The sequence below is a fragment of the Acomys minous genome, assembly GCF_964271855.1.
Source record: "Acomys minous genome assembly, chromosome: 1".
Classification (NCBI taxonomy): Eukaryota; Metazoa; Chordata; class Mammalia; order Rodentia; family Muridae; genus Acomys; species Acomys minous.
Genome location: NC_140483.1, coordinates 61,339,041 through 61,362,957, shown reverse-complemented (window position 1 = coordinate 61,362,957; position 23,917 = coordinate 61,339,041). Strand labels below are relative to the sequence as shown.

The window sequence follows — 23,917 nt, the reverse complement described above, 5'->3', positions numbered from 1 at the left end:
CATTAAATTCATTTGGGGTCACACACCCACACACCCACACCCACACCCACACCCACACACACACGACATGACAGTGGAAAGGGCTACTTGGGAAGGAGATAAGCAGAGAGGGGCAAATATGATCAGAATATTAATAAAAACATTTTTTAAAAAAATCTATGCTTTAGGAACAGAGAGACGGCTCCGCAGTTTAAAGCACTTACTGTTCTTTTGAAAGTACTTGGTCTCAATTCCCAGCACCTACATGGTTACTCACAACCGTCCACAATTCTGTTCCAGAGGATATAATGTACTTCACTTCAAAAGGCACCACATGTATGTAGTACACATGCATGTAGTACACATACAAACATGCAGACAAACACCCATACATATAAAGTAAAAATAAATAAAACTTTAAGAACTTGGTTTTAAGCTGGGCGCAGTGGCACATGCCTAAAATGCCAGCACTCTGGGAGGCAAAGCCAGGGGGATTTCTGTGAGTTCCAAGCCAGCTTGGTCTACAAAGCACCAGGAGAGCCAGGGCTACACAGAGAAACCCTGTCTTGAACCACTCCCCTCAAAAAAAAAAAAAAAAAAGAAAGAAAGAAAGAAAGAAAGAAAGAAAGAAAGAAAGAAATTGGTTTTAGTTTAATCCAATCCGGTTTAGTTTAGTTTAGTTTAGTTTAGTTTAGTTTAGTTTAGTTTGCTAGCACTATGAAGTATTGCATATTCAGGTATGAGGAACTTTTTGCTCTAAGTTACAAATCTTAAATAAAAAAGGGAGGAGCCTGTGTGTTCATGATGCCAGGGATGACTACAGACTCAGAACCAAGATGCAAGTCTAAAGACCCTTGCCTTATTTCAAAACACACCATCTACATGCTCCCACCCACACATTCTGACCCTTAGCAGGACGCTGGCAGACTTTTGCCTAGACCTTTATGAGAAGATAGGAAACTCAGCACCTTTCCTCTACAGACAGACACACAGACAGACAGACAGACAGACACACACACACACACACATGCTTTTGTATGAACATATATATACACCAAATGTTGGCGCGTGTTTTTACCAGCACTTGGAAGGTAAAGAAAGGATGATTTCTGTAAACTCAAGGCCAGCCTACTCTACACAGTGAGCTCCAAGGCTACACAGAAAGACCCTGCCTTAAAACAATAATGAAAGCACACATATTTTTGTGGTGTTGAGGATCCATACAACAATTCATTCTCATTGCTGTAAATTTTCTATTGTACATCATACCACAAGTAGTCCTTATTTTGTGTTAGTAGACAGTTTAGGTAGTTACGAACAGTGCTGCTATGAACTATCTTTTAGTAATCATATATGCGCATTCATAAGCTCAGAAAGTTAAACTAGTGGATTAGAGAACACATTGGCTGATGTGTAGTAGAAATTGTCAAGCTGCTTTCCACAGCAGTTGGGGCAAGTTCCCTTTCTAACCATAGTGTAAGATAGCTATACTTTAGGAGGACAGACCTATAGCTATATACATAGATAGACATTTGAGCCATTAGGGTGAGTGTGTGCTTTTCTAATTTTGCTGTTATATGTATTTTCAACAAAGAGTATGTATGTTCGCTGGGTGTGGTGGCGCACGCCTTTGATCCCAGCACTCGGGAGGCAGAGGCAGATGGATCGCTGTGAGTTCAAGGACATCCTGGTCTGTAAGGCAAGTCCAGGATAGCTAAGACTACACAGAGAAGGCCTGTCTCAAAACACAAAAACAAACAAATAAAAAAAGGAAGCATTCATATTTGAAAATAATGTCTAATTGAGGGGCAGAAAAAGTAATGAATCAGAGAAGATTTGCTAGAACAGGAGATGCCCAATTCTCACTCAATAGAGATCAAAGAGAGGTGACTTAAAAGAGAGCAGTGCAGGGAGGAGGGGGGGAGGAGGCAGTTGTATCAGGACAGTTGTACAGAGACAGGTTGCAGAGACAGACAACAAGCTAAACACAGGTGGAGACAGAATGAGAAGAAGCCAAAAGATTAGAATAGATTGCTAGAGTTGTTTAAGGTCAAACAGAGCAATTCAGTCAGAGGCGAGAGAAGTTTGAATCAGTCAGCTTGGAGAGGAGTTTGAGCCAGAACAGCTGAGTTGAACCAACCTGCCCAGAGCTGAGAAAGAACAAGTAAGGGTGAGTTTATTAAGCAGTGAGTCTCAGAGGCTGAAAACATTCTAGGCCTAGGCTAGAAGCTTCCAGGACTAGGCCTAGGTTAGCAGACAGAGGCAGCAAGCTTCTAAGACCACATTTAAAACAGGTGAATAAGGGTTACATTTATAAGCTCTTTCCTAACAAAGAGCCTAATGAAAGAGATAAAAAGCAGTATTCAGTCCATCTATTAAAAAGTATAACTATTGGGACCGGGGAAATGGTTCAGTGAGTAAAGCATCTCCTCTAAAAGCCCAGGGACCTAATTTTGGATCACCAGCACTCACATGAAAACCACGCCTATACTCCAGCACTGGGGAAGCAGAGGCAGGAGGAGACCTGAGGCTTGCTGGCCAGCTAGTTTAGCAGAAATGGTGAGTTTCAGGCTCAGTGAGAAACTCTCTGAAAAAAACAAGATAGAGAGTGGTAGGAAAGGACACTTGACGCTGATCACTGGACTCAGCAATGCGTATATGCACCCTAAAACTCGTGCATACATATGCATATGACATGGGCGTGCACACACACCAATTTTTGACATATGGTACGTGTCAACAATACTTTCAGACAGAGGGAGCCAAATCTCTCACTTGACAATCTATAAAGTTCTATACTGGATTGGGACAATGGAAAATAATGAAATAACTGTACAAAACAAATTGTTTAGAGTGGTTTCTTTTGGGGGGGGAGGGGTTGTTTCCAGACAGGGTTTCTCTGTGTAGCCTTGGATATCCTGGACTCACTCCATAGACCAGGCTGGCCTCGAACTCACATTGATCCTCCTGCCTGTCTCCCAAGTGCTGGGATTAAAAGCGTGTGCCACCATGCCCAGCTAAGATTTGGTTTCTTATTGGTAACGTGATACACACTACTGTATGTAATCAATTAGTACATTTTTAAAGCTTTTTCCAGGTTTTAAAAGTTACACTTGAATTTCCTTCATACTTATCCTAATTATCTTTAGATTATTAAACTCGGATGATAAGTTGGAAAGTTTATGCCTTCATACTAAAATAATTAACCAAGGATCTTTTTGTAACAAAATCACCAAGTGCTTCAAATTTGAATGTGTCTTCCACCAAAGAAATATAGATCACAGCACTACAAAAGCATCTAATCTAAAGTGAAAGGGAAAACTTCAGTTTTAGGAGAAAAGGAAAACGATGAAAGGGATTAGCTCATCACTAGTGATACACTCCAGGACACAAGTTACTGCAGGGCCTCCATGATCTTTCTGAACAGGAGCTAAAGTCTTCTCCATTCAGACAGCAAAGTAAAAACAAATCACTCTACCAGTATTTCCGGAAGAAATGGAAATACATTTTACATCAGATGACATCCACACACCACAGCACGGATGGAGGCAGTAGACACAAGATGCAAAATCAAGCCTTGTAACAAGTCTTGCAGGGTCAGACAGGCTTCTCCTGTCTCCTCAGAAGAAAATATACGTAACAAACTGTACGCTAACAGCCTCATATATTGTTTCTCAGTCCTTTCTACAAATACATACATGTAAGCTGAAATATGTACATAGAGAGAGGGTCAATAATTTCATTTTTCTTTTCATGCTGAGCATAATGGAGCAAAGGTGGAGAGATTTAATGCATGGTTACCTATTATCCTTGAAAAAATCTAAGGGTACCTAAAAATCTAAATGATAAAACAGGTCACAACAATATTAAATATTGAGCGGCAAGATGGCTCAGTGTAAAAGCACTGGTGGCCAAGCCTGACTATACAAGTGCAATCCTTCAGACTTACACAGTAGAAGGAGAGAACCAATTCCACAAGGTGGCCTCTGACCTCCACACAAATACTACCGCATGCTTTGAGACACACATATATGTAATATCTCTCTCTCTCTCTCTCTCTCTCTCTCTCTCTCATAAATGAAGAAATTTTAAATATTGAATATTTTTAAAAACTAGGCTGGGCATGTTGGCACATCCTTTAATCCCAGCACTTGGGAGGCAGAGGCAGGAGGATGGGTTGGCCAGGCTGGCCTTGAACTCAGAGATCTCCCTGTGTCACCTCTAGAGTTCTAGGATAAAAGATGTGTGCCACCATGCCTGGCCTGAATGAAAACAAATAAATAAGAAAAACGTTAGTCTGGAAAGACAAAATTTTGGAGTTTGTTTTCTCTCTCTCTCTCTCTCTCTCTCTCTCTCTCTCTCTCTCTCTCTCTCTGTGTGTGTGTGTGTATGTGTGTGTGTGTGTGTGTGTGTGTGTGTGTGTGTGCGTGTGCGCGCGCGCGCGCGCATGTGTGTAGCCCTGGCTGTCCTGAAACTATCTCTGCACCAGGCTGGCCTTAAACACGTTGAGATCCACCTGCCTCTGCCTCCAGAATGCTGGTATTAAAGGTGTGTGCCACAAATTTGTCATGAATTTACACATAAAGAATTGTCAAAGAGGGATAAAGCACAGGTACAGGAGCTCAGGAGGCTACTGGCAAAATTGACAAATGAAATGCCAGCAGACAGGTCACAGATAAGCACACATAACTGAAGTCTAGCCCAGCTTCCTGGTGCCTGCCCTAGTGCAGTTCAAAGGTAGAACCAACAGGAAAGCTGGAGCCAGCTGGGAGCAGTGGATGGTCCAAGGAGACTATGCCTAGAGCAACTGTGTAACCTCCAAACAAGGAAGGACAAGTGGGACCAAGGTGGCACATTTCATAGGGCCCAGAATCTTACAGAGTACCTGGAAGCAAAAAATGAGGTGAAAGTGATAGTGCAGAACAGATCAACAGGAAGCCAGAATCCTTTTTGTTTGTTTTGTTTTGTTTTTTTTTGTTTTTTTGAGACAGGGTTTCTCTGTGTAGCCTTGGCTATCCTAGACTCCCTTTGTAGACCAGGCTGGCCTCAAACTCACAGTGATCCGCCTGCCTCTGCCTCCCGAGTGCTGGGTTTAAAGGTGTGCGCCACCACGCCCGGCTTGGAAGCCAGAATCTTAACCAGTAATCTATGCAGGACTCAGCGCTCACTGGCTTTTCAGTCACTCATGTACTTAGATATGTATTATACAAATATGCATTGTAGATGGCGTAAACTCTAATCTTACTGCCTTGACTTCCCAAGTCTGGCAATTATACGAAACTTTGATTCAATTGCCTCTGTTTAATTGATCACACCCATGATTTTCCAGGGAAAAGAAACCAACACACAGCTCACATTTTGAATGTGGCAACTTTCTCTCTGCTTTCAAAAGTCTGCTGAAGACCAGTGCTAACAAAGTCAGCTATTTGATAATATTAGTATTTTTCCATAAGGAATGTTCTAATTTTCCAATTGTGCCCCTAGCCAGTATAGTGTCGATTACAAAATGTGAAGTGTGTCTTGGTTTCCTTTTCCTGGAAAATGATGGGTGTGGTCAACTTAACCAGAGCACAGCTTCCTACGATCTCAGGATTTAGGAAGTCAAGACAGTAGGATTACAGTTTAAGGTCATCCACAACTACTTAGCAAATTTGGAGCCAGTCTGAGCTACGGAAAATACTGCTTCAAGCAATAGAAAGAAATAAAGAAAACACGAGACCATAGCCAATCAAGAAAACAAGATGCGTAAGGATCAGCACCAAGGCCAACTGTGCTCTGACTGCCAAAATGGGAAGGGGGAAGAAACTCTGCTCACTACGGAGGAAAGCGGGGAAGCGGCCTTACTTTTCTACTTCTGTGAAGAGACACCATGACCACACTTAGGAAACACTTCACTGGGGACTTGCTTACAGTTTCAGAGGGTTAGCCCACGGCCATCACGGTGGGAAACAGGATGGAAGGAGGCGTGGAACTGGGGCAGCAGCTTAAATCAGGGTCTCTATCTAATTTATAAGCATGAGGTGTATGCATGCACACAGAAGAGAGAGTAACAGAGAAAGAGATAGAGAGAGATAGAGAGATAGAGATAGAGAGACAGAGAGAGACAGAGAGACTAGGTCTGGCACGGACTTTAAACCTCAAAGCCCACTCCTAATGACACATCTCCTCCAACAAGGACACATCTCTCAATGCTTTCCAAGCAGTCTACCAACTGGGAACCAGACATTCAAAGCTATTAGCCTATGAAGACCATTCTTGTTCAAAACAATGCATACACTAAACAAAACTGAAATTACAAAGAAAAGCACGGTGGTGAAAGAAGTCAGAGCAGTGTTGCCAAATTTAGGAGACAGTTGATTAGGAATAGCTATGATGTGACTGATGACAGTCTGCGGTTACAAAACCTACAAGAGCCTTAAAAGACACACACACACACATACACACACACACACACACACACACACACACACACACAAACACTGTGCATTTTGAGGTAAATCATATCTAAATTTTAGGTCAAAAAAGCAAATACATCTGACATGATTTGATAATCAAAATTCGGAATTGTCAAATGCTAGATAAAGCAGTGACCACATATAAGCCTAGCACCCGGGAAGCAGAGTTAGCAGGTCCGAAAGCAAGACCTGCCTTCAGCTACATAGAAAGCTCAAGGCTAGCCTGGGCTATAGAAGATCATGTCTGAAGCAAACAAAAAAAGAAAAATCACACCCTGAAGTTTTCCTGAAAATGAATTTAATATTTATGTTACATGGCTGGCCAAGGAAAGACCAAAGAATTCAGCTTGGCTAATGTTCATTATGAGAATTTACTAATCACTGAGGCTTCTACACATTAAGATTCTTAATTCAGCTGGGCATGGTGGCACACACCTGTAATCCCAGCATTCAAGGAAGCAGAGAAAGGTGGATCTCTGTGACTTTGAGGCCAACTTGATCTACAGAGGAAGTCCAACACAGCCCAGGCTACACAGAGAAACTCAGTCTTGAGAAAACCAAAAATACTTAATTACTGAGACAATGTATGATTAATTACCAGAAAATATGTAGGACACCCTAGTAAGCTTTTACTGTCAGGTTGATTCATCCTTTAGTCACCTAAGAAGTGAGTTTTAATTGATGAACTACCTGATCAGACTGGTCTGTGGGCAGGGGTGTGTGTGTATGCCATGATTATTAATTAGGGAGGAGAGGCAAGCCAGCTGTGGGTGGCACTATTCCCTGAGCAGGTAGTCCTGCCTCTGAGCCAGCTAGCAAGCACAATTCCTCCATGGTTTCTGCTTGAGTTTCTACTCTGACTTCTCTCAATGAAGTCTGTGATCTGGAAGCATAATACAAGTAAACCTTTTCCTCCTGTAAGTTACTTTTAGTCAAACTGTTTTATCACAGCAACAGAAAAAAAAAACTAGAATGTTAAAAAAAATATATAAGAGAGAGCAACAAAACAAAAACAAATTTGCCCTCATGTATATAATACAGAAAGAAACACAGAACCAAAACATGAGAAGAAACAAGATACAACAGACTTGAAGTGGATATGACAGGATTTAAAAATACCCTGCTGGAACTAAGAGTGAAGTGCACAATGCTCCTATTCTCTAACTGCAGGAAAGGAAAGAACTGACTGTCCTTTGACACTAGTCAGCTAATCCCTGAGCTGGACACAGAAACCCAGCCAATCCTCAAACATGTCCACGCTTCCCAAAGCCTGGTGTGATGGAAACTGTTCTGTGCAAAAAATATTTAATAATACAACTCTCCCACGTGAGCAATGGAAAACAAGTGGCTTTGGTCTAACAAACAGTAAAAGGTAGTAAATTAGAGTGAAGGTAAGCACACGTGTGTACGTGAAAATGTACACAAACGGGTAAATATGGAGGCACATCTACACACATATGTTTTTATAGATATAAGAAGCAAAAAATAAAAGTGAAAAGGAAGGTAGGAGCCAGGTGTGGTGGCGCACGCCTTTAATCTCAGTACTTGGGAGGCAGAGGCAGGCAGATCTCTGTGAGTTTGAGGCTAGCCTGGTCTACAAAGTGAGTCCAGGACAGCCAAGGCTACACAGAAAAACCCTGTCCCAACAAACAAACAAACACACAAAGATGGTAGGAGATATAAAAAACAGTGAAGAAAGGTCTAACATAGATGTAAACAGAATCCAAGGAGGAAAAGAATGGAACAAAGATAACACTGGGACCTGGCCAATTGGCTCAGTGGGTAAAGTCATTTGCTGCCAAGCCTGATGACCTTAGTTTTATCCTCTAGATGTCACATGGTGGAAAGACAGAACAGTCCCAAAGACAGAACAGTACACTGTGGCATGTGCATGTGCACATATAAACACAAACCAAATAATTACATGAACAGGATCCTTTAAAAAGATACTGGTACAGGTAACAACTGTAAAATCTTTAATGTGAATGCACAGTATCACCCATAAGTCAAGTAGAATAAAGAAAACTATACCACATAAAACTTCTGGATAGTGAGAAAACTATAACAGAATGACAGTTTATAACAATCAAATGTCTTAATTTCCTAGGAATAACATTGGAAATTGATATTGAAGACCTAGTCATTGCAGAGGACAAAAATTATGAGCTCATGGGAAAAGATGCTGGGCTGAAAGTTTCCCTCCTGGGACTGTGAACGAAAGTGGGAACCAGAAAGAACAAATTACTCCGAAGCCAGAGAGAAGAGAAAAGCACCCGCCAGACAGGCTGTCTATCACCAAGCAACGGAAAGCTCCTGAGGATGCGCACGGTGTGAGAGTCCATACAGTTTTAGTAGGAATATAATCAGTGCAGACGCTACGGCAGTAACTATGGAGGCTCCTCAAAGTACTAAAAACGCAGCCAGGCATCATGGTACTCACCTAAGCCTGGCTCACAGGAGGCGGAACAGGAGGAACGCCAGTGTGAGCTCAAGCCTGGCTACACAGCAAGTTCCAGGCCAGCTTAGGGGACATAGTGTGGTCCTCTCTCAGAATGGGTCAGTTAAATAAAACTTGATGGGAGCTAAAGATATGATCCCTATACGCTCCATATAATTACCACATCCAGCATACCTGGGCACAGAAATGAGAGAGTCAAAGACAGCAGACAGGAGAGAACCACACACACTCAAGTTTGTTGAAACACTATTCACAACAGCCAAGTTGCAAAATCAGCACAAATGCCCAGCAACAGATGAAAGGGTAAAGGAAGTGTGGTCCATAACCATAATACAGCCTATTAAATACAGCGTATTAAACCACAAAGACCAAAATTGTGTCATTTGCAGGAAAATGGATGGAACTGGGGGGTCGCCATGTTAAGCAAAGTAAGAAAAACCGAAAAAGATAAAGGTCACGTGATTTCTTTCACGTGTAGAATCTGTATGAAAAGTAGAAAGGGTACTGTTTGAGAAGAGGAAGGGCAACAAACTGGAGGATAGGTCAGGCAAGACAGTTCAGCCATGCAAACACAGTGCCCCGAGCTCAATCCCTGAGCCCTACACATAACAGGGGAAGGAAAGAACCAACTCCACAAGGTTGCCCTCTGACCTCCACACTCATGACACAGCACATGTGCCTCCTCCATTAATATATAATATAATATAATATTATATATATATACATGTGTGTGTGTGTGTATATATATATATATATATATATATATATATATATATATATATATATATATATATATATGCGTTTTTGAGACAGGGTTTCTCTCTGTAGCCCTGGCTGTCTTGGACTCGTTTTGTAGACCAGACTGGACTCAAACTCACAGAGATCTGCCAGCCTCTGCCTCCCGAGGCTCTGGGATTACAGGTGCTTCTCCATTAATAATTAAAATAAAGTTAGTATTAAGATTAAAAGTAGGGCTGGAGAGATGGCACAGAGATTAAGAACACTGGCAGGTCAGGCGTGGCGGCACATGCCTGTAATCCCAGGAGGCAGAGGCAGGTGGAACTCTCTGAGTTCAAGGCCAGCCTAGTCTATAAAGTGAGTCTAGGACAGCCAGGGCTGTTACACAGAGAAACCTTTCTCAAAAAACCTAAACAAACAAACAAAAAAACAAACACTGGCTGTTCTTCCAAAGGTCCTGAGTTCAATTCCCAGCAACCACATGGTGGCTCACAACCACCTATAGTGAGATCTGGTGCCCTCTTCTGGCGTGCAGGCACACATGCAGGCACAACACTGCATAAATTAAATAATTCTTAAATAAATAAATAAACTAGGCACAGTGAGACACGCCTGTAATCCCGGCACTCAGGGAGGCAGAGGCAGTCAGATCTCTTTAAATTCAAGGCCAGCCCGGTCTACAAAGCAAGTCCAAGACAGGCAAGGCTTCACAGAGAAACCTTGTCTCAGAAAACTAAGAAAAGAAAAAAGACAAAAACAAAACAAAACAAAAGAACAAAAGATTAAAAATAAAGTCTGGAGTGATGCCTCAGCAGTTAGGAGTACTTCCCATCCTTGCAGAGGCCTGAATTCAGTGCCCTCCACCCACGGTTGGTGCTTAGCAACTGCTTTTAGTTCCATCTCCAGGGAATCTGAGACTCTTCCGGCCTCCTTGGGCACCTGTTCACATGTGTTATACACGCACACAGAGACACACAGTCACACACATAAGTAAAAACAAAACAAATCATTAAAATTACAATTGGTGGGCTAAAGAGAGGGGTGGCTCGCTGGGGAAGAGCACTTGCTACAGACAGAAGCACGAGGGCCTCAGTTCAAAGGCCCAGAGCCTATAGAAAAGGCTGAGGATGACTGTGTGCCTGCCATCAGAGCTGCTGGAGACAGAGCCTGGAGGGCTGCTGGAGCTCACAAGCTCCCAGTCCAGCTCAGGGTTCAATGAGGCAGTGTCTCAAAGGACTAAGAAATAGAGTGAGAGCCAGGCACGGTGGCACACTCCTGTAATCCCAGCACTTGGGAGGCAGAGGCAGGAGGATCGCTGTGAGTTCGAGGTCAGCCTGGTCTACAAATCAAGTCCAGGACAGCCAAAGACCATGCAGAGGAACCCTGTTTCGAACTATGCCCCTCCCAAAAGAAATAGAGTGATAAAACAGGATATCCAATGTCTTCCTCTGACCTCTAGCTATACATAGGCACATGCAAGCATTTACACACACACACACACACACACACACACACACACACACACACACACACACACATAACACACATACGCAAACTAAATAAAATAAAATAAAATAAATGAATAAAAAAAGTTCCTAACAGAGAAATAAATGTACAGCTGCATTATGATACATCATAGCCAGATGATACGTATGACTCTTCAGACTTAAATTTAAGTGAATTCAAGCTAGCCAAGCTTTAAAATGCACACTTCACTTGCATTAGGTACATTTTTTAGAATTCAATAACCACGGTTGCTAAGGCAGGTATTGATTGGAATGGTCTATATACAGAACATGTCCGTGCTGGCAGAACATTCCACTAGACAGCACTCGCCTAAAGAGAAGACCCAGACTAATGACAGTGATGTCAGTGTACGCCAGTGGGCTAGGTCAGCTTTTTCATTAAAGTAAGAAAGACCCATTGGACATGCTTAAAAAATAATTGTGACTTTACTTTGTACCAGGAATAAAAATTATTCCATGTGAACTACAAATTTTGTTGATGTGAAAAATGAAAGAAATGTTATATTAAAAAAAAAAACTACAAGCAAAAACTCGTCCTTCCATTAAAGCCAGGATTCCTTGTGGCCTGCCTTGGACAAGAGAGCTCTTGGTTGTCCAGGACTCAAAGGCAGGCTTTTCGCCATAAGTTACCTTGTTCTCCGGTCTTTGTAATCATAGTGAACTATGCTCAACCCATTTTTCTGGCTCTCTAGAGAGCAAATGATATATTGTTTCTGTACAGCTTGGGTTCCCTTATATATGTTATTTTGTTTTTGTATTTGTTTTTGTTTTTGGAGACAGGGTTTCTCTGTGTAGCTCTGGCTGTCAGGGACTTGCTTTGTAGACCAGGTTAGCCTTGAACTCACAGAGATCCGCCTGCCTCTGCCTCCCTGGGATTAAAGGCGGTCACCACCACACCTAGCTACAAACATTCTTATTCTAATAAATAAAACAATTTTTAAGCCAAGATGGGCAGTCCAGAGGTTATCGTCTTCATTTCTGGGCAGCAGGCACAGATATCTAAAAAGGTGGGCAAGCGGGGCGGTGGTGGTGCACGCCTTCAATCCTAGCACTCGGGAGGCAGAGGCAGGTGGATCTCTGTGAGTTTGAGGCCAGCCTGGTCTACAAAGTGAGTCTAGGACAGCCAAGGATACACAGAGAAACCCTGTCTTGAAAAAACAAAACAAAACAAAACAAAATAAGGAAACAGTTATGACAGTCCTGAAGTAGATAGACCATTTCTTCACAGCCCTCAGAAAACATCAACTTGGCCAAAAACTTGATTTTGGACCACTAACCCCAGGAAGTGAGAGGCAATGTATTTGTTAACGGCTTTGATAGTGACACGTTGATTATGATACCCCATCAGGCCACACAAATAGTATCCACTAAAGCAGAACACATGCATCTTATTATCCAGGAGCTCTTCTTGGGAGATGAACATAAGAAACTGTATATATGTTTATCCGAGTGTTTATTTGTGTAAGAATTAGTAGTGGTAAGGCCCTGAAACCCAGAAACAACCAAATGACCATCATAAGTAGAGTGAACATGTTTTGTTGTAGTCAGACAATGGAATCTTTTTTTTTTCCTCCGTTTTTCAAGACAGAGTCTCTCTGTGTAGCCTTGGCTGTCCTGGACTCACTTTGTAGACCAGGCTGGCCTCGAACTCACATCGATCCACCTGCCTCTGCCTCCCCAGTGCTGGGATTAAAGGCGTGCGCCACCACTGCCCGGCTCACAATGGAATCTTGTATGAGGAGAATTTATAAAGTATAGCCACATGCAAGAATACAGATTATTCTCACAATGATGGTAAGTGGAAGACTTACACACAAGAGTGTGCATCGTGTGTGGCCAGCGTGCAGCCTACAGGCTCCATGCGCCCTAGAGTAACTGTGAATACAGATCAGTCTCAAGTCATAACCTTACTTAAAACTTAAGCACGTTTTCCGGGGCTGTCCCTTTTTGTAGCTGTTCTTGTTACTTCCGGAACCGCATGCTTCCCGAGTGTAGCCTTTTCAGATACCCACTACACGCCAACACGTCAGAAAGCTCAGCAGCTAAGCACACTTGCTCTTGCAGAGGACCCAGCTCTGGTTCCTCATGCTCACAGTGGCTTATAACCATACGTAAGCCTCGCTGCAGGGGATCTGAAACACTCCTGGACTTCTGAAGGCACCTGGCACGCAGTGGTATAAAAACATGTAGGTAGAATACTCATATATGTAAATTAAATAAGCCTTTATATTTCTAGCTTTGCGATGGCGGCGTATGCCTTTAATCCCAGTACTCAGGAGGTAGAGGCAGGCGGATCTTTGTGAGTTCCAGGCCAGCCAGGGCTACACAAAGAAGTCCTGTTTATAAAAAAGAAAAGAAAAGAAAAGAAAAAGAAAAAGAAAAGAAAGAAAAAGAAAAAGGAAAGAGGGCTGGAGAGACAGCTCAGTGCTTAAGAGCACTGTCTGCTCTTCCAGAGGTCCTGAGTTCAATTCCCAGCAACCACATGGTGGCTCCCAGCCAATGCAATGGGATCTGATTGCCTCTTCTGGTGTGCATGAAGACAGAGCACTCACACATAGAATGCATTAATAAATAAATCTTTAAAAAAAAAAAGAATAAAAAGAAAAAAATTAAAAACGGAATAGGTTTGTTAAACATTAAGTTAGAACTGTGAGAGATTTTTTTTTTCCATAGACAGAGTTTCTCTGTGTAGCCTCGGCTGTCCTGGGCTTCCTTTGTAATTCTGGCCAGCCTCGAACTCAGTGATCTGCCTGCCTCTGCCTCCGGAGTGCTGGGATTAAAGGTGTGTGCCACCACGCCTGTCGAGAGAACATTTTTTAAATTGCCATTATCAAACTGGGCATTGCAGCCTATGCCTTTAGTCCCACACTCAGGGGAGAGAAGCAGGCTAATTTCTGAGTTTGATCTACACAGAGAGCTCCAGGAAAGCCAGGGATGTGTACAGAAACCCTGTATGAAAAACAAGAACAACCCAACAATGAAAGCAAAGCCGTCATCTGGCACACAGACATCGTAAGAGACATTAATAGAAACAAGGCAAAGTAAAAGTTTTGGGGTTTTTGTTGTTGTTTGGTTGTTTTTTGAGACAAAGTTTCTCTGTGTAACAGCCATGGCTATCCTGGAACCCTTTGTAGACCAGGCTGGCCTCAAATTCACAGAGAGCCGCCTGCCTCTGCCTCCCCTGCACTGGGAGTGTGCCCAACTGGGTAAAAAGAATTTGAAATAAAGGCTAGCTGGAATTATGGGAAAAAGAGAGGACGGGAGAGAAATGAAACGGTACTACCTCTCCTCCTAGAATCAACACTAATCACGGACTTTCTGTGTTCAAAGATCCAAAATGGGATTACAAAGGAAACCATGCTGAATAAATTATAGCGGGAATGCAGAATTCCAGAGACAAACACTTCAAATCAGAAGATATGCCATAAACAAGAATTTGAGTGTGCCTTATAGGGTGGTGCATGCTTGTAATGCTAGCACTCAGGGAGGCAAAGTATGCAGATCTCTGTGAGTTCAAGGCCAGCCTGGCCTACAAAGCGAGTCCAGGACAGCCAAGGCTACACAGAGAAACCCTGTCTCCAAAACACACACACACACACACACACACACACACACACGATAGCAGAAGACCTGAGTTTCATTCCCAGAACTCACATGGTGGAAGGAGAGAACTTATTCTGGCAAGCTGACTCACCAAGTACACTAGGGCACATATGTACAGCAAGGGCATAAATAAATACAAAGCGATTAAAGAACAGTGTTGTTAAATGCTTTTCCACCTGAAGTATAAGTCAATTACAGCTTATGGGTAGAGCCTATTTCATTTATAATCAGTTTGACCAAAGAAATAGTTGAGATACAGGAAAGGAATAGATTCTTGGTTTTTTAACACATATTTTAGTAATTTTTTGCATGCCTTATCAAAGTACTATACCTGCCATCTCTTCTGAGGGCAAAAACAATGCCATCTTTTTGGAATGGAAGCAGCCTTGTTCTGAGCTTGTCAGGTAAATAGTCCAGCTGTGTATATGATTTGCTTGTTGAACAAGAAATCGGAGGTGTAGGAGCCTTCTTTTTGTTGCCAGCTGTAGGCATGGTGGGCCTAAAAACAAGGATAAACAAAGGGGTCAGTGAAATATTATTGTCCGTATTGCAGAATCACACACATGACAATTACATTACTTATACTGGCTTGGGTATACTGTCTACGTACATATGTGTGTGTGTGTGTGTGTGTGTATATATATATATATATCCTTTATTTAAGCTTAATATATGTGCATATATTAAATAGTATGCATATATTTTAAATTTGAAGCCCGAATAATAAACTACCTTACTAATAAAAGCAGAAGGGATCAAAAAAGTGTTCCTGGAAGAGTTCCAGCACATACAGAGCCACTGGCTTGCTTAGGAAAGACAGGCACTGGCCCTTTCATTGCATAATCCTTCCTCATTCCATCATATTATCACTCAGATTCTAGAACACATAATCCTCAGAGTTCCAATCCCACCTCACCGGTAGGTAATTCTTTTTAGTCTAAACTTCACGCCTGGTCTACTTTTAAGGCAGCATGGAATAGGCTCAGTTCCTAGGAGCTCTCGCTATTTTTAAGGGTTATCTTACTCCCATGGTTTCAAGTGTAATTTCTCTGACAACAACTTCCACATTTACACACAAGGAACGCCTCTAAATTCCAGATTCCTCCTGATTCTGCACTCTGATGGTATCCAATCATTTACAAATCTACTTGCCTGGCCTGCCCCACCACTGTCACTAGTCAGAATCCCTGGAAGAACTTAACTGGTATTGGCCATGTCCACTTCCTCCTTAACTCAGTTTTCAATACAACGGACACTGAGGTGCTCTGAAAACCACCACTTGGTCCCTCTCTCAGAGCTCTTGGCAGCACTTGCCCCATATAATTATATTTATAGGCCATCAGTAAACTAAAGTCTTCATTTAATAAACTGGAATGTTTTGTTGGCAAAATTTAATACTAGAACATAGTATATCGATTACAATAAACATAGAATCACATAGTATTTTCTGACTTACTTATCACAAGGCTTCTTAAGCTGCCATTACTTTAAAAGCAAAGACTCCGTTCCTTCCATAGGAAACTGTTTTTAGAATAGTGATAAAATAACTTCTACTTATTGGATGACAGATGAGCGAAAATAAATAAATAAGTAAGTAAATGTCATAATTGCTCCTAGGTAGCTCCTAGCTACCTCCTAGGAGAAATTTTATTATAGACATGTGGGAGAGCATAGCCAGAGGTAGACACATCTGGGAGAGTTCAGAATGGTCATGATCCTGAGCCATGTGTGTGTGTGTTGGGGGGAGGGGGAGGTGGGGGACAGACAAAGAGCAGCAGCCAGGATGCCAAAGGTATAAAGGGGCAGGTAACCAAAATGTCTGGACCGCACAGAGAGGTGCAGTCCAGTCCCGTGGGCTGGAGAGCTCTTGGTGGAGAAAGGGGTATGCCAGCAGTACCCTGGAACAGGTGGGAACTGAGGGATGCTGGGAGAACCCAGCCTCAGCCTTTTGTTCCAAGTCTGAAACTTAACAGCAGCTGTGCTCTCCAACACCAAGCCCCACTTACAGGAAAATCCCGTCCATGGAGACACTATGCTAAGAAATTCTTCTGTAATTCTCAAAGCAACTTACAAAGCATATGCTTCCTGTTTTTTACATTTATTCATCCTGTGTGGGTGTGGGTGTGGGGGTGTGTGCTTGAGAGCACTGCAGCATCTGTGCAGAGATCAGAGAACTTCTGGGAGCCAACCGTCTTCCCACCAAGCAAAATCTGGGGACTGAACCCAGGTCCTCGGCCTTGGCAGCAAGTGCCTTTATCCACTGTGTCATGTCACTGGCCCACAAAATGCTCTTATCTGTGCGACACTTCAAACCCTGGGCAGAGGAGGGGCCTACTTTACCTATCACACCACTCCAGGCTGCCAGCTTCTCCCAGCATCCCTCAGTGCCTACCTGCTGCAGGGTAAGACTGGCAGACCCTCCTCTCCTCACACCACTCCAGGCTGCCAGCTTCTCCCAGCATCCCTCAGTGCCTACCTGCTGCAGGGTAAGACTGGCAGACCCTCCCCTCCACCCTAAATTGTTCATTCCAGGGACAGGGCAGCCCTTCCCCCCACGGGCCCTTCCCTATATAATCCAGACATGTTGGTTCCCTGCCCCTTTTCTACTTTTGCCCTCTTGGCTCCTGCACCTGGCTCCCCTCTCTCCTGTCTCTCCCACAGCCCAGCGCAGCCTGGCCATGTCCACTCTGGACTCTTCTAGCCGTCCGGCCTCTGCCCTTTCCCCTACCATATACTTTCTCCTCTACCATACCTAGGAACAGTCGTGTTCCTTTCCTTTTTATTTCTTTTCTTTTTTTTTTTTTTCTCATTCCATCTGCATGTTAAAAATGAGGTTCTGAGCTAATAAATAATATACACAGGTCTTAAAACTTACTGGTCATGATACTGAGTCTAGGACTCGGACCGGTGTGATTGAAAAGTCTGAACTTTTCCATTCTACAGCTTCCAAATCAGTCACCTGACACTATCTAAGGAGTGCCTAGCATGTGCCTGTAACCCCAGACCTCCAGAGGTAGAGGCAGGAGAAAAAGGCTACATAGGGAGTTCAAGGCTGTCCTGAGCTACTTGAAGCTCCTCTAAAAATACAAAGCAGGACCAAGTGCTAGTTCAGTGATGAAAAGCAGGAACCCCTGTGTTAAAACCCCAGCACCTTACAAAATAAGCCCAATTTTATCCTTTATACTAAGAATAATACAGGTAACTATAAAATTTAATGATGCTTTTTTTTTGTACACTAGAGTGGATAACTACTTTCACCATCATAGATTGACACTACAAAAAAATAACTGTTAGATTTAAATATTAAAGTAGTTTAAACTCTTTACATGAAAAAGCAGCATTTAGAAGTTAAAAAAGAAAAGTTTAAATGTAAGGATTCCTAAAATATAAGACAATCTGAAAAAAAAAACCTGTCATGTATTCTTTTTGGGGCGGGGGGGGGGGGGGGGGGGCGGGGGTGGTGGATGTTGAGACAGGGTTTCTCTATGTAGCCTTGGTTGTCCTAGAACTCCCTCTGTAGACCAGGCTGGACTTGAACTCACAGTGATCCACCTGCCTCTGCCTTCTGAGTGCTGGGATTAAAGATATGTGCCGACAGGCCTAGCCTGAAGTATTAACTTTAAAATTACTACGATGCTAGGGCAGCAGCAGGCTACACAAAAGAAACTAGCCATCAGTGGGGGAGATACATATAAAACCGGCGCAGCACCAGTGGGATTCAAATAGATAGAAATTATATTAATGAGTCCTCACTTTACAATCAGACAGGGTAGAGCAAAGAGATGGGAAATGGGGGGGAGGGGGTAGAGGACGGGCATGGTTCAGTGGGTAACATGTTCGCTGTACAAGTCTGAGGACCTGAGTTCAGACTTCAGATCCCAAATAAAATTAAACTGTAACCCAAGCACTGGGATGGGGTGGGGTAGGGGGTGTCAAAGACAACAGGGTCCTGGCAGCTGCCAAGCCAGCCAGTCTAACTGATATGGGAAACTTCAGGATCGATGAGAGACAGTGCCTCAAAAAGTATGGTGGAGAAGAGATGGAAGAAATCCCTAAGTGAAAGTCTAGTTTCCACATGCTCCCACAAAAGGGACTGCAGCTGCACACCACACACACACACACACACACACATAAGCACACACACATAAACACACACACAAACACACACACACACACACACACGCACGTAGGAAACAAGTTCTCTCAAATAGTGCTATAATAAAGAAAATAAAGCCAGGAGTAGCGATGTACGCCTTTAATCCCAGCACTAGTGAGGCAGAGGCAGGTGGATCTTTGTGAGTTCAAGGCCAGCCAGGTCTACAAAGCAAGTCCAGGACAGCCAAGGCTATACAGAGAAACCGTGTCTTGGGGAGGGAAAAAAAAAATCAAAAAGAAAATGGAAATTTCCTTCTGGAGAACAACTTAGGAATTACAGAGACCCCGTGGCTAAACCTCCTTTTAAAAAGTTGAGCGGGCAGAGCCGGGCATGGTAGCAGATGCCTTTAATCCTAGCACTCGGGAGGCAGAGGCAGGAGGCTCACTGTGAGTTTGAGGCCAGGCTGGTCTACAAAGTGAGTCCAGGACAGCCAAGGCTACACAGAAAAACCCTGTCTCAAAAAAACAAAAACAAAACAAAACAAAAACAAAGTTAGGCAGGCAGATGACTCAGTGGGTGACAGCTCCTAGCACCAAGCCCACTGACCTGAGCTTGCTCTTTAGCCCCACGTGACAGGAGAGAACTGAGTATCCCAGGTTAAACTCTTCTCTCTACAGTCCACAGTGCTTGTGCACACACATAAACAAAGAATTTGCACTCCCACGTTTGCTGCAGCACTAGCCACAAAAGCCAAGAGGGAAAAGCAACCCAAATGCCTACCAACAGCTGAATTCATTTATAAAATGTGGTATGTTAGTAGCCCTGCCTGCAAAGGAAATCCTACCACATCCAACATGAACGAACTCTGGAGGCATCAAATTAAATAAGCTAGCCACAAAATGCCACATGCTGCAGGACCTTGTTACTTTACATGAGCTATAAAATAAGCTCTTAGAAACAGAAAGCAGAATGGTGTTTGCAAGGGGCCAGGGAAGAGTGAAGACAGAACTTTAGTTGTGTAAGAGAGAAACAGTTTCCAGCTGTATTGTACAACAAGGTACAAATGGTTAATGCACTGCAATGGCCACACTTAAGAATGCTTAAGATGTCCGGTGCGTTGGCACATACCTGTAAAAGAAGCAGGTGGATTTCTATGAGTTCAAGGATACCCTGTTCTACAAAGTGAATCCAGGACAGCCAAGGCTACACGGAGAAACCTTGTCTTGGGGGGAAAATACTTAAGATGGTAGATTTTGCTATATGCTTTCACTATGGTAAAAAAAAAATTTTTTTTTTACTAACTGGAAACTGTAAGTAGCCATTAGCAATGAACAGGTTATGTTTGAGCTATATCATGGAATACAAGTAGCCATTAAAAATTAAATAACAGTAATATTGTCATAGTCAACCCACCGAGCTTTAAATAAAGCAGTAGCATGTCATTAACACAGGTCTTTCTGCAGAGGTGCTGGAGCGATGGGGCTGTGATTAAGAACACTTGCTGCTCTTGCAGAGGGACCCAGGTTAGATTAGTAGCATCTACGCTGTGGCTCAGAACCACTTGGAACTTCAGTTTCAGGAGATCCAATGCTTTCTTCACGCATGTACAAAGTGCACACACATGCATGTACTCACATACAAAATAAATGCATCTTTAAAGGCAAAACAAAAAGTGATGCATTTTTGCTGGGCATAGTGGTAACTGCCTTTACTCCCCGCATTCTGGTGGCAGAGGAAGGCAGAGGTCTATGAGATTTACAGAGATTTGAGAAGTAATGGTTTAGGGTTAAAAACAAAATAATTTTTTGTTTTGGTTTGGTTTTTGGTTTTTCGAGACAGGGTTTTTCTTTGTAGCCTTGGCTGTCCTGGACTCACTTTGTGGACCAGGCTGGCCTCGAACTCACAGTGATCTGCCTGCCTCTGCCTCCTGAGTGCTGGGATTAAAGGCACGTGCCACCATGCCCGGCTAAAAACAAAATGAAACAGACCCAAACTGTCTTGACTAAGGGTATCAGATTGTAACGTTTTACTGCAGTTGCTGGGCTTCAATTTCTTCAATTATTAAGCAATACCAAGACTGAGGACGTGAGACAGTGATAGCGCACATACCTAGCAAATGCAAGGCCCTCGGTTTTTCTCCAGCATTCAAAAAATAAAACACAGATGTGGGACAGAAAATATACTAAACACACAGAGCCCATTTTTGGCTCAGATAAAACTAATCAGCAATATGATTGTCATTACCACTACATATTGACTTGATTTACTCTGGGAGAGTTTATAAACACACACACACACACACACACACACACACACACACACACACACACACACACACACACAAGATTACATTGAAAAAGCAAAGACCATTTTTTCTTTAGAAACAAAACAACAGGGAGACAGAAGCAGGCAGATCTCTGTGAGTTCGAGGACAGCCTGGTCCACAAAGGACAGCCAGGGCTACACAGAGAAACCCTGGCTTGAAAAGAAAACAAACAAAAAACCCAAACAAACAAACAGTAAGACTGCTTTGTCTGCCTGGAAGTGACAGATATATTTCTCTATCTAGGATTCCACCAGTTACGTCTTTCATACACCTGCAACATAAACACCTCTTATCAATACTGGACACCGACTTAATAATACTTTACTAAAAATAACAGAAATAGAAAAACAACGTGGTTTTGTAAATCTAAAGGTAGAAAGCAAAGAGGAAATCAAATCAACACAGAAAACATGACTATGCAGATGTGAAATTTAGGGAGCTATTAAAAGACCAAATGACATAAATTTTGTTTAATTTTTCTCTTCCTCACTACTTTTAAAGAAAAAACTTACCTGTCTGTGCATTGTTCAACCTTTTAAATCTGGTATACTCACTAAATATAAGAAAAGTTGTAAGACAAAGTATCGGTAAAAAATGATGGAGGAGACTTTAAGAAGCATGCCTCCTTTGTGACGTTTACCAGGCTGTGAATTCTGAAGCCTTTTTGATGATGTCTTTTTGTCATCGGGGGTTTTAGAGGTGTCACCTGGTCGCCACTTACTGTGATGGATGGATTACTCCAAGAGAGAATGGTAATAAGACCATTCCATTATGCCAACATTCCTGAACTTTCTTCTTCCTTCAAACGCAACTTCTGGAGAATGTTTGTATAAAAAAAGGGGGTGGAAGGGGGTTACTCGGAACTTCCAAGTCTAGTCAAACTGAGGACATAAACCCATGCTGCTTCATGTAGTGGCTAAAGGCTAGTTAAAGCATCCTCAACAAACTAAAAGAAAGTGCAATCTACCAGTGAGCGGGTCTGATAAGAAACACTGGGGTCGCTGGACTAAAAAGTAGGATTTAAAAATTACATTGGGGGCTCGGGATTTACATCCATGCCTTTTCATGTTGCTGGGGTTCTGTGTGTGTTTGAGGGGTGGGGGTATTTTAGACAAGGTCAATTCTGTAGTCCCAGCTGTTCCAAAACTCACTCTGTAGCTCCGGCTGTGAACTCGCTGCGACCTTTCTTTCGGCTTCTTGCGGCTACAGGCATGAGCCACCACGCCCGACTCTTATCCACTCTTTTCTTAAAGCGCAGTTTTCCATCTCTTGCCCTACACAGCACTTGCAGACCGCAAAAACTGGTGCACTAGCTTCGGCATCTACAATTCCCGCCAAGCTTTTTGCAAGTGTCTTCAGCTAAGCGGAAGTGACGCTAAAGGAATGACCTGATAGTGGGAGAGTTCAAATACAAGACCTGTGGTGTCCCGAGAAATCTCTCGACCTTTTATTTTTTTGTTTTCTCCCCTGCTCCTCCTTCAGTGTGGCTACCTCATCTCAACTTCAAACTATTCATTTTTCTTCTTACTCATCTGGAGAAGGGAGGGTGCGCGGTAGCCTCTCGAGAACTACATTTCCCATGAGATGCCACAGGAAGCAAACCGAGGAAACTGTCATGGGTTTCGCAAAGCATGTTGGGAACTGTAGTCTCAGAAGCCAAAGTGTTCAGTAGTCCTGCCGTCCACCACTGAGACTGGAGAAACCAGGTGTTCAGCTTGGAGCCCGTTACCGCTAAGGGGCGGAGCCATATCCTTAAAGCCTTCCTCACATCTCCCCACCATGAAGGACAAATGTCTCCTTTCGTACTTTGAAAACTCTAAAAATCATTCCCTGAAGATATATAGTTGTCCTTCATATCTCCACTGTCTAAAATCTCCCGGAACTCGCCCACCTCAGGTTCCTACTCGTGGGAAAAGGTGGCTCTTTCACAAGTGGGCAAAATGGCTGTCCTCCTGGCTTCCTTATTGGTTGTCTTTTGCGTCCTTCAAGGGCTATCACTTGCCAGGGATTGGTTCTTTCTCTTTTGGGGGTGGAGATAGAGTTAGCCCCGTTTTTCCGCGGCCCGCAGTGATAATGGGGGTGGGGCCAAGGTGGCTTTTCAAGCAACGATTGGGTAATCCTTCTGTCACTCAGTGTTTATCTAGCGTATGAGGGCGCCAGCTCCGCGTCAACGCGACGGAGAGGCGGGGCCAGTGCGTGGTGGGAAGGGGCGGGATCCTGCCGCCGCGGCTGCCGCTGGAGCCGGTGTCCGGGCTGGTGATGGGGTTAATTCCCTTCCGTGAGACTCTTCCTTGCAACCAGCCGGCCCCGCCGTCGCCCCGCCGCGCCGCGCTCCCGCCACCTCCTCCTGCTCCTTCTCCTCAGTAACCGCGGGTAAGAGATGCCGTCCCCTCCCCCGCGGCGCCCCGGGAATAACGCGCTCGCTCCCCTCCCCCGCCCGCCGACCGACCGGTAGCGCTAACGGAGCGGGAGTCTGAGGCAGCAGCCGGGGGAGCTAAGCGCAGAGGAGACGCCGTCCCTCCCCGCTCGCCCGCCCGGCCACCCGGCAGGGGCCGTCGGGTTCCGAGGCGAACCCGTCGGCCGCTTCCACCGCGCGGTGCCCGCCGCCTCGCTGGGGGCCATGTGCAGCGCCAACCCCTTGAGGCCTAGCGGGGGAGCTTGGGGACAGGTTCCCCCGAGCGTCCCTACTGCATGCAGCTGCTGCTCTTGCGAGCCCTGGAGATCCGGGAGGTGGCG

At 43.7% G+C, this 23,917-nt stretch overlaps 1 protein-coding gene across 5 annotated transcripts in view; it reads right to left on the bottom strand.

Moving 5' to 3' along the window:
• ZRANB3 (zinc finger RANBP2-type containing 3) overlaps positions 1–23,239 on the bottom strand; it is a 157,065-nt gene extending 133,826 nt beyond the window's left edge. The window contains exons 1-2 of one of the 5 annotated variants that reach the window (XM_084775786.1): positions 22,333–23,239; positions 15,091–15,258 (exon numbers count right to left, since the gene is read on the bottom strand). In XM_084775786.1, the coding sequence (XP_084631912.1) occupies positions 15,091–15,258; positions 22,333–22,394 (230 nt within the window). In that variant the 5' untranslated portion in view covers positions 22,395–23,239. Of the gene's footprint in view, positions 1–15,090; positions 15,259–15,491; positions 15,613–22,332 lie in introns of those variants that run through there. The other 4 variants (XM_084775784.1, XM_084775788.1, XM_084775787.1 and 1 more) reach the window with 4 other exon arrangements.
• Positions 23,240–23,917: the final 678 nt, after the last annotated feature.